The sequence below is a fragment of the Pyxicephalus adspersus genome, chromosome 4 (genome assembly GCF_032062135.1).
Source record: "Pyxicephalus adspersus chromosome 4, UCB_Pads_2.0, whole genome shotgun sequence".
NCBI classification, from domain to species: domain Eukaryota; kingdom Metazoa; phylum Chordata; class Amphibia; order Anura; family Pyxicephalidae; genus Pyxicephalus; species Pyxicephalus adspersus.
The window spans coordinates 25873564-25886969 of record NC_092861.1 but is presented as its reverse complement, the minus strand read 5'-3'; the positions used below and the strand labels follow the sequence as shown (position 1 = coordinate 25886969).

The 13406-nt window shown below is 36.0% G+C and overlaps 1 protein-coding gene across 1 annotated transcript in view; it reads right to left on the bottom strand.

Annotated features, from left to right (window-relative positions):
* The window catches only part of ALKAL2 (ALK and LTK ligand 2), a 48408-nt gene that overhangs the window by 8889 nt on the left and 26113 nt on the right, over window positions 1–13406 (bottom strand). The window contains exon 5 of the mRNA XM_072407589.1: window positions 11816–11889. Within this exon, the coding sequence (XP_072263690.1) occupies window positions 11825–11889 (65 nt within the window). The 3' untranslated portion in view covers window positions 11816–11824. The remainder of the gene's footprint in view (window positions 1–11815; window positions 11890–13406) is intronic.

Genomic DNA, 13406 nt, shown 5'->3' with positions numbered 1-13406 from the left:
TACAGCACTTGTTCATTCATCTTTCAGTCTTTTGTCATTTGGTAAAAATCCTTACCAACAACAAAAATCTAACATGTACATAGCCTTAAGCTGCGCACACACTTCCAATTTTTATCGTTGGAAATGAACGACGAACGAACGACGATTGGTCAAAAATCGTTCGTAAAAAAAGTAACCAACGACGCCGACGAACGAGAATAGTTGCTGGAAATGAACGACCGGACCGGCCGATCGGATTGGACGATGATCGTTTACCATCTATCGTGTGTACGGTCGTTCATTGATCGTCCATGGTCTGAGCATGCGTGATGAACGAACGTTCGTTCACTTCCTGTCGTGCACGTCACTTCCTGTATCGCTCAAACGATCGCATCTATTGTGTGTACAATATCTGCGAACGATCGTGTCGTTATCTGCATGTACAGGATCGGTGCTATACGATCGTTCGCCGATATCGTGCAGGATCGTTCGTCGTTCGTTTACCAACGATAATTATTGGAAGTGTGTACGTAGCTTTAGTAACTGAACCACACTACTGCCCCAATCTAGAGCTACATGTAGCGCAGGCCATGTTTGTGTCTTTAGGGTGACTTTTGTTACAAACCTGTACAGTGCAATCTTAAGCCTTTTTTTAATGTTTGTATAGCTTACTTCTGTAAACTGCAGAACGGATCTTTTCCTCCGCAAGACTGAGCATTGTCATGTTAGGGCAGACTGGTAACCTGCATCTATTACATTTATGTTGTTGGATCACCTCAAATGCATCCAAAACTCTATTCAACATAAAAATGTAGCAGGGCACATGTAAACTGACATTGAAACTATCGTTTTATGGTGGAGCAGGCTTGATGGCCTCTACCTGAGCCTTTCCAGTTGCTTAGTAATATGGAAGCCCCTAGAAACAAGCAAAGGATACTTTCATATTTTATAATTAGAATAACAATTTCCCCATAGAGAGAGTCCAATACCCCCAGGGAACATGGTTGTCATTTTGAGTCCTGTTGCCAGTGCTGAAAGGAAGCATGCAAACATCTCTTGAGCTTTTATATTGTAACATCCTCTTATAGAACAAAAAAAATAAAAAAAAGAAAAAGTAGGAAACTAACTTTAAGGAAAGGTCTTGCCTCAATTACTCCCTTACTCATTTTGGATATTACCAAAAACACAATGGCACTATACCAGCAATTAAAGGATAAACATGCAATATGTTATACTAGCAAATAGCGAAACTCCCTTTCTGAGTCACTTGCTGCGCATCAGCTATGATAATTGAGAGCACTCAATTTGGTTATAGGTTCTCAATATTTTCAGTCTTCAGTAATTACAGAATTACATGTTCAGCATTTGCTCCAAAAACTTTAAATTATCCAAAAGCACTTGGCACTTGCATATCCAGGTTGATCCAACTGATCTCATTTCTAAAACAGGACATCAACACCAACATTTGTTGCCAGCTTGGATATCCTGCAATCTTCACTGTTTTGCCATCCTCTCTAAACTTATTTAAATTGGTATGCTTAACAGTGCCAAGCATGCAAATTGCCAGAGTTTTATACACCAAGGAAAGTTGGATCATGCATGCTCCATTAAGTCTACGAACAGCTTTGGACTTCCACTTAGAAACGGCCCTTTATCCCCTTAACAAAACCTAAATACCTATAGAAGACATTTTTGGGAGCTTCCAGTAACCAAATGGTTTTGTATTTTCCAAATCCACGTGATTGAACTGGATAGAATAGGATCCACTCTTCCCACTGAGAACTGTGTGGTAGCCTAACATGTGTTGCTTTCTGTCCCTTTGGTGAAGCAGCTGGTGTTGGTCAGACTTCACCGGTCACATTATCCATTGTCTATGTCTAACCTAACCAGTAGACCTGACCTAAAACAGCCTGGGTGAGCCAAAAAGTCTTGTAAGGATCTGAACAGGAACAACCATATGACTTAAGCTATGCTGATCAAACATTTTACTACAATGTTATCACTGTAGACATTAGCTCTTTCTCAACTGAGATAACAGCAGGGTAAGATAACAAAGAAAAACAAATCATTCATGTCTAAAATTTGATTTTGTATGTACATTGGCCATGATAACTCTGTACAGGTAATCATTACTTGTAAACATAAAACGAATACCTCTGTTGAGCTGAGCCAGATCTCACACAGATTAAACTGTTACTGGGGTTATCAAAATTTTTTATTTACAATATTCCCATCATTTACAGCACATTATTAATGAAACCAGATGCAATGACTTGAGGGTTGATTTGCTAAAGGAATCGCCAAATTTGTATGCTAAATGTAAAGTAAAGTTGTGTTCACTTTATTCATCCATTCACAAGCAAACAAAATGATGTTTTTCTCCTTTTACGTTTTAAGGTCAGACTTAACACATGTCTGTGAAGGTTCTTATTTATCTGGGTTATTGTATATCTAATAGTAGTAGTCACATTCAACTAGACTAGTTCTTGGAGTTGAAGACATTTCACAGCTTTCCAAGCTCTTCATGATCTCCAGGCACAATTGCTCTGACACTTCCCAGTGTGTCTGAACAGTGTAATTCATCCAATATTGACTTTACTAAACTTACATCCAGAGTTATAAATCAACTTTGGTGAAAACTTTTTGTTCTACCTTAAAGTCTATGTTTAAAGATTATTAATTTCTTCCAATTCTGCCACTCTAAGAGCAGAGGTTCAGCACTGGACAGCTACTTTATTTTACTTTTTAATTTTCAAAAATAGGATCAGACACATCATATTTATAAAGCCTAACATTTTGTTTTATTTTGCTAATCAAATAAAATAAATATTAAATGCAGTGAATTAGTTTTGCTTAGTATTGCTTGTAAAAATTGTTATGTAACAGAATTAAGTTTTGATGATGAAATTATGTCAATTACCATTTCTGACCAGTTTCTAAAAAATACAGCTTGCCTAGTTAGTGCTCTGATCCTCAACCTTTTCTAGTTAACAAACCTCTGACCCAGAACGAGTATACAGCTGTGGTGTTCAGCTAATTGTCACACAGTTATCTGCATGCTTGCTTCATTGCGTTATTGAAACTACTGAAAAAGATCAGCTTTATTCTGCAAGTGATCAAAAGATCAGCTTTACATCCAGGCAATTCACATTCTTTACAATATGTTCCATCATGTCTAAGTGAAAGGTCCACTTTTGACAGTATAGTCCATCCAATGTAGAGTAATTATAGGCTTGCCACCCATTCTTTTACCACTTTTGTTGAAGATTGCAGCTTAAACTTCAAATTCACTAAAATAGAGGTTTATATGCAGGCTATAGATTACAGCTGTTAATTCACTGCAAACTACACAAGTGCAGCTATGATCTAACTGGTTAATATGGCCAAACATGACTCTCTTCTTCTTTAGAAATAAAATTGCCCCATTATTAGCATCAACAAGACACCTCCACCCACTCCACTAATGGGTCTATCAGACTGCAATATTGGACCCAATGTGAATAAAAACTAAAATAAAAATGTTCCAACAACAAAAAATGAAGTGTTGGATAAAACTAATGACAGAGTTGAAGGTTCCTGGACCAGATGGGTATGGCACAGAGTTTATAACATTGTCTGATAAGATTGTTCCTAGTCCTAGGAAAACCATTTTTAAAGAAATTCTTTATGACTAACATGGAATGATTGCAAAAAAGATATAGATCCAGCGGATATTGGCCTACTGTATATTTTTATTAAATGTGGATTTCAAAAGGATGTCTGTTATGGCAAAATGGCTTGGCATTGTATTGTAGGGTTTTTTACAAGGGAATCAAGCAGAATAAATACCAAGATGTTTCATATTAAGAAATATATGTTAGTCATCCAGAAGATCCCAGGAATAGCATCAGCCTAAATAATATATTGTCACATTTCTGCTTATGTCACATCTGTTTATTTAAAAGTAAAATTATCGATATGTAACAGGATTTAATGTTTGTGGTCACAGAGGTTAATACATGTAGCTATGATATTTGACCAGATTGGTATTACAAGATCAGTATTTCATGCTATCCCCTATCCTCTCCCCCTGCCCTGTCCCTTCTGTTTTGGTTTTGATGACCCTTATATGTTACATGTGGGATTGTTCTTTCTTTTCTTGTATTGGTAATATATAAAAAAAGGTTTTTCAGTGTCCAATCATTATCTTACAGATGTGTATATATCATTTGTATGTTGTGATAAGTCGAATTGTTTTTCTATTTATATGAAAATGCTGTATTTTTCTATTGATTTGGATGCTGAGCTTATAAAAAAAAATTAAAACAAACAAAAAAAAAGTAAAATTATAAAACTATAAGTACAAAGCTGTCCAAAAAAGTAAAACAGTATTCGGGGAGCAGGTTTGGAATTACCAGTTTAGCCCCAGCATCCTTAAATTGTATACGTAAAACAATGACTAATATGTAATAAAAATTCCACTTATGCGTAAGCATATGTACAATCTTGATAATGTTGTTAAATTCATTGATTGCTATGAATGACTAAAGAGCACATTGTGAGATCTCATTGTGGATAGTTCCCCAGGCCATAGCTTAGTTGGCTCTCGTTAATCTCTAATCGCACATCAGTTTCCTTTACCTCTTGCCAACAATTTAAGATGTACATTACAAGGCCTGAATGAAGCAAAATTGCCTATCTAATTATTACACATCCTCTGTGTTATTACGCATAATGAAAGCCATTATGATGAGTACAGTCATCAAATGTAAATGTCATTTCCGGTAATATTGTCGGGGTGGCTAACATCCAATTAAAGCCCAGCTCCAGCCAAAATGTTTTTTTAGTTTCAGCCACTGTTTGTCAAGAAAAACTGGTTGGAGATGGGCTTTCAAATGACTCATATTGTTCATTGACACAGGAAAGAGACAAATCTCCCAGAGGCGGCCTTGAGTAGACAATATGTGCAAATTGTTTTTTTTAACATTTCTTTGAACATGATTGGGTATTCCACGCAAACTGAGTTTATACCACATTCACTAAGCAAAAATAGGGAAATTCTTCTTTGGAGAGTGATTTTTCATTTTGTTAAGTGAACAGCCTAAACTCAACCTCATTCTTAGGCAATCTTTGTAAAGCCCAGGCTTGGGTGATTTGTTTTCATTTACACTTTTTTTTTGTTTTATGGGGTTTTTAGAGCATCTCATAGCTTACACAGGGCAGTATGGAGAAAGGTATAAGTAGGTATGTACTGCATGAAACAAGCAAATGTTTACTATAGGCTCATAAAAAGCCCTGCTATATTCTTTTTTTTAGCTACAGCCAACAATCCCAATAGCAATGTCCAGAATAAATGGGGTTTTAAATTTTTTTAAAAAATAAATATGTTGCTAATTTTAAGATTAGGAGCTTGTTAAAAATTTCAAACTTTTTTTATTGATCCTTTCTGCCCAATTTCCCCTAGGATTATTACTACATTATTGCATTTTGTGGAGCTGCTTCCAATAAATGGAAGTCCGAGCTACTGGCCCACCAAGTGGAGGTCAGATTGATTTGTACCCAGTGTAGCCAAACATATAGGTAAACATAAAAGATAAAAGGGTCTAAACTCTTAGCAGACTCCTATGCATGGTATATGGGCATTTTCCATTATATTTTACCCACTAGAAGATATAATGATCAGAGAAGGGCAAGTGAAAAACTGTATATCCTCTTACCAGTATATACATTTTAATTTTTATAGCTGAAATAAACAAAAACACACAGTCTAAGTCTTTCATGTAAATCTATTCTTACTGCAAGAGGCAAATGATTTCCCCATTATAATCCTATTTTTGTGTACACATTTTCTTGAAAATAAGGTACATTTTTGTTATTTACCTTGGCAACTAGTTATTTGCAATCTGCCTGAACATAGTATTTCTACCAATAAGGCTGACGGGCGGGTGGGGACAGGAGTTCCCAGGTAGAAAAATGCATTTCCCCAGAATTGTGGTGGCATTTCTGCACGAGGACTAAAAAATTCAGTGAGTGACTTTAACAAATATATATTTTCCTGAATATAAATCTACATACTTTTTTCAATTGTGACATGTTCCCCTATGTCTCCTCAAAGCCTACAGCACCAAAGAAACCAAAAGATTTGCAAAAGAAGGAACATTAACAACAAAACTATGGGCATAAATATGCTAGAATGTGACTGATCCAAGAAAGACAATGACTACCTGGTATACAGTCATTATCACTGGAACAGTCTGCTTGGGGCAGCTGGTGAGTGACGGTGATAGGAAGATGTGTTCACGTATCTCTCCTGTCCCCTAAGGCACATTCTGCGACTGGAAGAAAAATTTGTTCAACTCAATATATCAGGCCAAAATATTTCCCAGCATCTGAATGAGAGAGAACACCACTCAAGCAGGTGTCCCGGTACACCAATACATGCATCTCATCAAGGTCTGCCGCATAAAAGACCTCTAGCCCTGTAACCGGGGTCTCTAGCTTCTATTAAGTGAGCAATACTTGATGTCAGTCTCCATGGTCAGTAAATCTCAGAGAGGATGGAGTCTAATGATGCAACAAAAGCAAAACCATCAGCCGGCTCGTGGTAGTAGAATGGAGACCAAGAAATAAGGACATATGTGGGCACCATATGGGCTACCGAAACAATGATCTATGGGGGTCCCTACTGCAGCAATCCTTCCAAATAATCAAAATATTTCTCTCCCCAAGATGGTCATCCTTTGGCCTTTCATCAGTCCTATCCAGAGGATCAATGCCATCCATGTGCTTTATTGGCACATTCTGCGTACCCAATGTACCAATGTACTTGTGTACTGCCCACACATTTCATCACCTATTTGTGATAGGAGCTTAAAAGTTGAGAGCCTAGAAGGGATGTCTGGCCAAGGTGTGGCAGGATCTCTTTAGAAATGCATGCTCATGCTGCTTTACCCAGGTTATGCCCCAGCAACACTATATTTGAGGAAAAATAAATGTTCAATTTTTCCCATCTTTATACACCAAGAAATTTATTTTAACCCCAATACCTGTAAAAATGTAACTAGCTAACACGTCTGATCTCCAATCTTGATTACTATGAAAAATAACAAAATGTACACAGGCTGTACAAAATATGAAAAAGTATGTAAGAGGGATCGGCAAATTACATGTCACGTACACACCATTACACCAAACCCGCCAATACTACATTTTGTTACTGTCTTTCTTCCCTGTGCATCACTTATCTTATTTAATTAAACAAACATATTTAATATTAATTAAACAATATAATGTACATATTTAATGCTTAGGAATTTAATAATTTAGCATGGATTCATAATTTATAAAAGCTGGAAAACTTTTCAGACTTTTGAGTGCCAAAGAAATACGAAGTCCTGGGGTGCAATCAGACGCTGTCCCCTAGAGCAGCTAGGTAGAATTAATACCACAAGTAATTGAGATGAATATTTTATTAACTTTTAGTGCAGATTAGCAGAAGGTGTGGTGTTGCCTGAAAACAGATGGTGGAACTCTATTAAAAAGCTAATAAAGTTCCCTCACATTACAACATTTGTGAATGGAAATAAAAATGCCAAGATGTATGTAGTCTGACAAGATAATTAAGCATGGTAAAGATTAAAGATATGCTAAAAGGTAACAGAAGCACTTTGTAAATCTTCAGGACAAAAAAAAATTCAAGATGGCTGCAGTTGTATGGGAACAATGGCTGCAGAGGTCAGAACCAAGACTGGACCTGGAAACTTTTGTTTTTTTGTTTTATGCTTTTCACCTTAGCTCTTTTGATTCCTTCTTCATGCATATAATTATCCTCTCTCAGTGGCATAGCTACACTTCTTTCCTTCCTAAACTATCAGCCATGAGATATAGATGTCTACTAGGAAGGGGAGAATGCAAACAGGACAAGCTGACAGGAATCCATGGTTGTTAGTTAAAACATTAGTTTGAAAAACAGTCAAACTCATAGGGTTCCATTTATAAAACGGAGAATCTGACATTCCCTCAAACATTCCCTGGTAGGAATCATTTACTGCCATTAAAACACGTGGAATATTTGAAGGAGTGTCAGATTCTGGATTTTATAAACAGATCCCCTAATGGTGTGTATAGTGGAGAAATACAGTACACATAGCAAACCACTATTTTTGCTACATTCAAAATCTCCGCAATTGTATTTAACTTGAATTAAAACTTTGAATTTAGCAGGTATAACATTTATACAAATTCATAGAATTTGTATAAATTGTACTAAAAAAAAAATGAACATCACAAAGAAGTGGTAGACAATGAGGCTACAGATACACATAATGTGCCTGTTTATGAAGACTAAAAGAGGTCAAGAAGGCACACTAGGCCGGACTCTTTCTCTCGCTTATGGCTCTGCCCCCAACTAGGAACGCCCCTGAAGGGAAATCCCTCTCCTCCGCAATGCATACGGAGGAGAGGGAACGCCCATGAAAGGAAATCCCTCTCCTTCCTATGCATTGGGGGGTAATGTCTCCTTACCCTGGTGGCGGAAGTGTTAACGCCGGTCGTGGTAAATAGGGAAGGGAGGCATAACAAGGAGGCTCAAGAGTTGCATGTGGCTCTGGAGCCACAGGTTGCTGACCCCTGCTGGCCGGGATATGGCCGGATCAACCAGGGGGCGTTAGGCCAGAACGGACTACTGGCTAGGCTATGGCCTTAAAACCGGAGTTTGCTGACCCCTGTCATATGGCTTTCCTGCCCTGACCCTGAAAATTTAGCCCATTTTAATGAATTTGGGGGCCAAGGTGCAGTACATAGCCATTTCTGCATAGACCCTAATAGAGAATTCCATGGATCTACATGAACATCTACAAGTCGATATCTTCTTCTGAAAAATGTGGTATAACAACTTTATCTGAAGGTCAACAATGGGGCTAACATAAAATAATAGGGAGACTGGGGTAGCATTTGTCCCCAACTTGTTCTAAAAATTTGGACCCAGTAATCTGTTTAAATGTTGAAAAGGTTATGTCAGGTTTGCAACAGATTCTGGCTGGCAGAATTACCAAACTGCTACTTCGCCTAAAGGTTTAACTTCATGAGTTATTGAATTAATTAGAGCATATTACGATTTGGCATATGAAATAGAAGCAAACCGTATCTCCTAAATTTACTAATAATTTACATAGCCCTAATTTCCCCTTATAATCATTAAAATACATTATGAACAAGTAAAGTATATTAGTTTCCTGTGAACTCGCCAGCCTACATCTGAATGTCCTAGCTAATTACAAAGAACTGATATTATCTGGACACCCAAATGTACAGTAAATATTTTTAAAACATAGAACCGGGAAGACTGACGATAGACCTATGTTCAAAGTGTAAAATTATCCATTTATATCTATTGATATCTATTAAGTTTTAATAGGGAAAGTGTTTCATGGTAATTTAATGTATTTGTATTTTCAATGTTTCAGACCTGTATTTTTGTCTGATAAACATAAAATAGAAATAAATGCCCGAAACAAAATCTGATAAACATAAAATAAAAATAAATGCCCGAAACAAAATTACAATTGTGTACATGACTCTAATGCTTACAAAAACACATTACAAAGGTATTTCAATTGGTATTAGAAGAAAAAAAAAGTTTGCATTAAACCTCATGCCTTGGTGTAAACGTAGATATACGTGTTTCTTCTGCCATATCTGTTGCTATCCTACAGAAATTCAACCATTTATGAAGAAGTGTCTATTTTATACTTTTATTACTGTTGTCCAGACTTCCAATGTAAGACAAAAGTGCAATAAATCATACAATCATATTTTATTAAATTCAGGTAAGTGTAGAAATATGATTTTGATTGGCACTTGACTGATTATGCCCGCTTTTTGAACCTCCTAATTAAAAAGTTTGTAACGCCTGGTACGGTTTTACAATCATTGCATATTTTACTCGGGTTGCATTGGTGAAAAACATTGTATGACTCTTCAGTAAATATATGCAGTGCAATGATCTTCATTGAAGAACAGAATTGTTTACCTGTCATATAGACAAGATTAATGGGAATAGACAGATAAGGATCTAATTTATTCTATTATAGTCATAATATATACATCTGAACTCTGGTTACTTGAGGTCATTCCCACCAGTGCTGCAGAAGAACATGGACTTAATGATGGCTAGAAGAAGAAGGGAGGTTTGATCCATTTTACCTATACAATCAGGATCTGATGGATGTGCTGCAAGATTAATTTACTGTATTCTTATTTACTTGATTTTATTTTCTGCCAACTGGTTGCAGATCCACTGCTTTTTATTTATTTAGGTTTTATTTTTGTATCTTTATTACTAATTATGCCAACAAATATAATAAACATTACTCACAACTACTAATAAAAGATAACAGACCATACAAGTACAGAATATGTATCTTACCATCTATTTATCTCTTAAATAGGCTAAACACCTAAAAAGTTTTTTTATCATGATAGAAATGTGCATTTTAAAAGACTCCTGGGTGCTACAAGAGGATTCTTTAATTGCAGTTTAGGAGGACTCATCAGTCTTGTTTGAGTAGTACATTGACACCAGATCAGTCATGGCATGCTTATTTGCCATCATTCTGGAGTGTCTATAGACTTAGCATCAGTCTGGAAGTCTGATAAATACCGTGTCCTATTAAACTTGCCTAATAATGGTTAAAAACACTGATAAAGCTCTAGTGCACAGAATCTGTATAAAGGTGTATATACACCTTTTTGTCACATTGGCATTACCCAGATCAAAAGTCACTATTGTTATAATTATGCAATGATACTTACATGGTTTGTTAAGTATGTATATGTCCAATAGCATAGATGCTTAAAGCCACTATTGTTATAATATTAATTGAAAAAAAAAAACATAAAATGTGACTGCTGAACTCTGTTATATTTAAAATGAGTTCAGTTTATTATCTTTGGCTGAGAAGCTCAAGCCCAGTGTTTATAATTTTTTTTAAATAGGCTTGATTTAATAAAGACTGGAGAAGATAAACTATCATGGAAGAAGCTGGGTGATCCAGCAAACCCTGGAATGGATCTGGTCCAGGATTGAAAATATTTGCCAAATAACAAATGATTTAAAAAATAATCCATTGCAAGTTTGTAGGATCACTTAGGTGTTTCAATGATCTTCTATCTTCTCCAGTCTTGGAGAACTAAATGACTCTAGTTCCATTTTAAACACCTTCACAGCTCCGACAAGTCCAACACTAGAGGTTGTGAGTTTGTATGCTATCACTGATTATGCATATTTGCACATGTACCCAGGGAATAGACATTTACTTTATTACACATTTTTTATATATTTCGTCTTAACAAGCTTTGACTGACCTGTCTAGCTGGTATCCCCAAAGATCAAACCAACAGCTTTAAGTTTCATTTGTTATATACTGTATTTTTCGGACCATAAGACGCACTTTTTTTCCTCCTAAAGTGGGGGGAAAATCAGGGTGCGTCTTATGGTCCGAATGCAGAGGTACAGGGGCATATTTTTTTACTTACCTGTGTCCCCGCCGGTCCTCTGTCTGTTTTCCTTTTTTTTTTTCTTGTTTTCCCGTGCGGAAAACCTGGTGCGTCCTATAGTCCGGAGCGTCTAATGGTCCGAAAAATACGGTACCAGTTTATAACAGTAAGAAGGCTAGATTATTGAAACCTTTTCCTGCTTGATAGGGATATGTACAGAGAACAAGAGATGTTCTGTTCACAGAAAGATTGTATATATACCGGTAAAAAATCCAATACTACAGTATTCCTAAACACATTTGTAAATCATTATTCTTAGCAATATTTTCAGTAAATAAAAATATACAGAATACAAACTTACTATATTGTGTTATCCGTCAATACACATCTGACTGGCCGCCAGTCTGTTGAGGAGTCTTGCACATCTTTTGTAATCTGTCATAAAAAGAAGAGATTTTAAAATCTAATAATAAAACTTAGATCCACAACATGCCATTACCTCATCACTTTTTTTTAAATGGCAAACTATGTAAATTAGATTTTAAATTAGTAATATAAAGACCTGACAAGTTTTACGTATGTTTTCTAATGTGCAATGATAGTAAATGTTAATAATACATCTGTTTCATTGTACATAAATCTGATTTATATACAGTATTAATGATTTATATGAAAAAGGATTTTATATTCTGTCAAACTTGAATTGACCAATTTTGGCCAAATGCCATAGTTAGGTTAGCCAAAGTTTTCTACTTCAATTTTCACTTTTAGTTTGGGTTCATTCAAAAAAATGAAAAGAAAAAAAAAGATTCACAGTAAACTAATAGTTCTAGAAATTTATTTTTTTATTAACATTTTCATACATTTTTACTGTATGTCAATAGCGCCAGGAAAAGAGGTGATCATTCCACTAGATTTACTTTGAACAGCAGACCACCAAGGGAACAAGTTATATTCTGCTGGCTGCAGATGGTAAAAATGAACTATTTATATGCAATATTTCACTATTTATGTGAATTAGGCAAAAAACATTTAATGTTTAGTTCTGGACATAAAAAAATACACTTTTTTTTGTTTTAAGAATAAAGCTGCGTACACACTTCCAATTTTTATCGTTGGAAATGAACGACGAACGACCGATTGGCCAAAAATAGTTCGTAAAAAAAGTAACCAACGACGATAGTCGTTGGAAAAGAACGACCGATTGCCCAAAAATCGTTCTAAAAAAAGTGACTGACGAACGAGGATAGTCGTTGGAAATGAACGACCGGACCGGCGGATCGGATTGGACGACGATCGTTGACCATCTATCGTGTGTACGGTCGTTCAGTGATCGTCCATGGTCTGAGCATGCGCGGTGAACGAACGTTCTCTCACTTCCTGTGGTGCACGTCACTTCCTGTATCGTTCAAACGATCGCATCTATCGTGTGTACAATATCTTTGAACGATCATGTCGTTATCTGTAGGTACAGGATCGGTGCCATACGATCGTTCGCAGATACCGTGCAGGATCGTTCGTCGTTCGTTTACCAACGATAAAAATTGGAAGTGTGTACGCAGCTTAAGTCTAATAAAAACAATACATAGAGAAAACAATTGTTTCAATGCTGTGCCAAGTGTGACATTTTAAGACTGCCAATGTTCAATACTTCATTGACAAGCCAAAATTAGAAAATGACAGCTTTAAATGAGAGGATTAGTAAAGTTTCCTTTAAACGTTTACTGTACATAAAACAATTGTTATTGTGCTGGTAGGTCTGAATATTTCTCTATAAAGTGGTTTACTAAAAGAATTATTCATATTCATTAATCTTTTTTTCCCCAAAAATTGTGGGACACTTTGAAGGAAACAGTAGTTGTCAGAAAATGTCTCCTGATTTGCAGATGTAATATTAATATATTTCATGATAACTTAATGACCAATGATCTATCATTTTTCTGTTCTGTTGC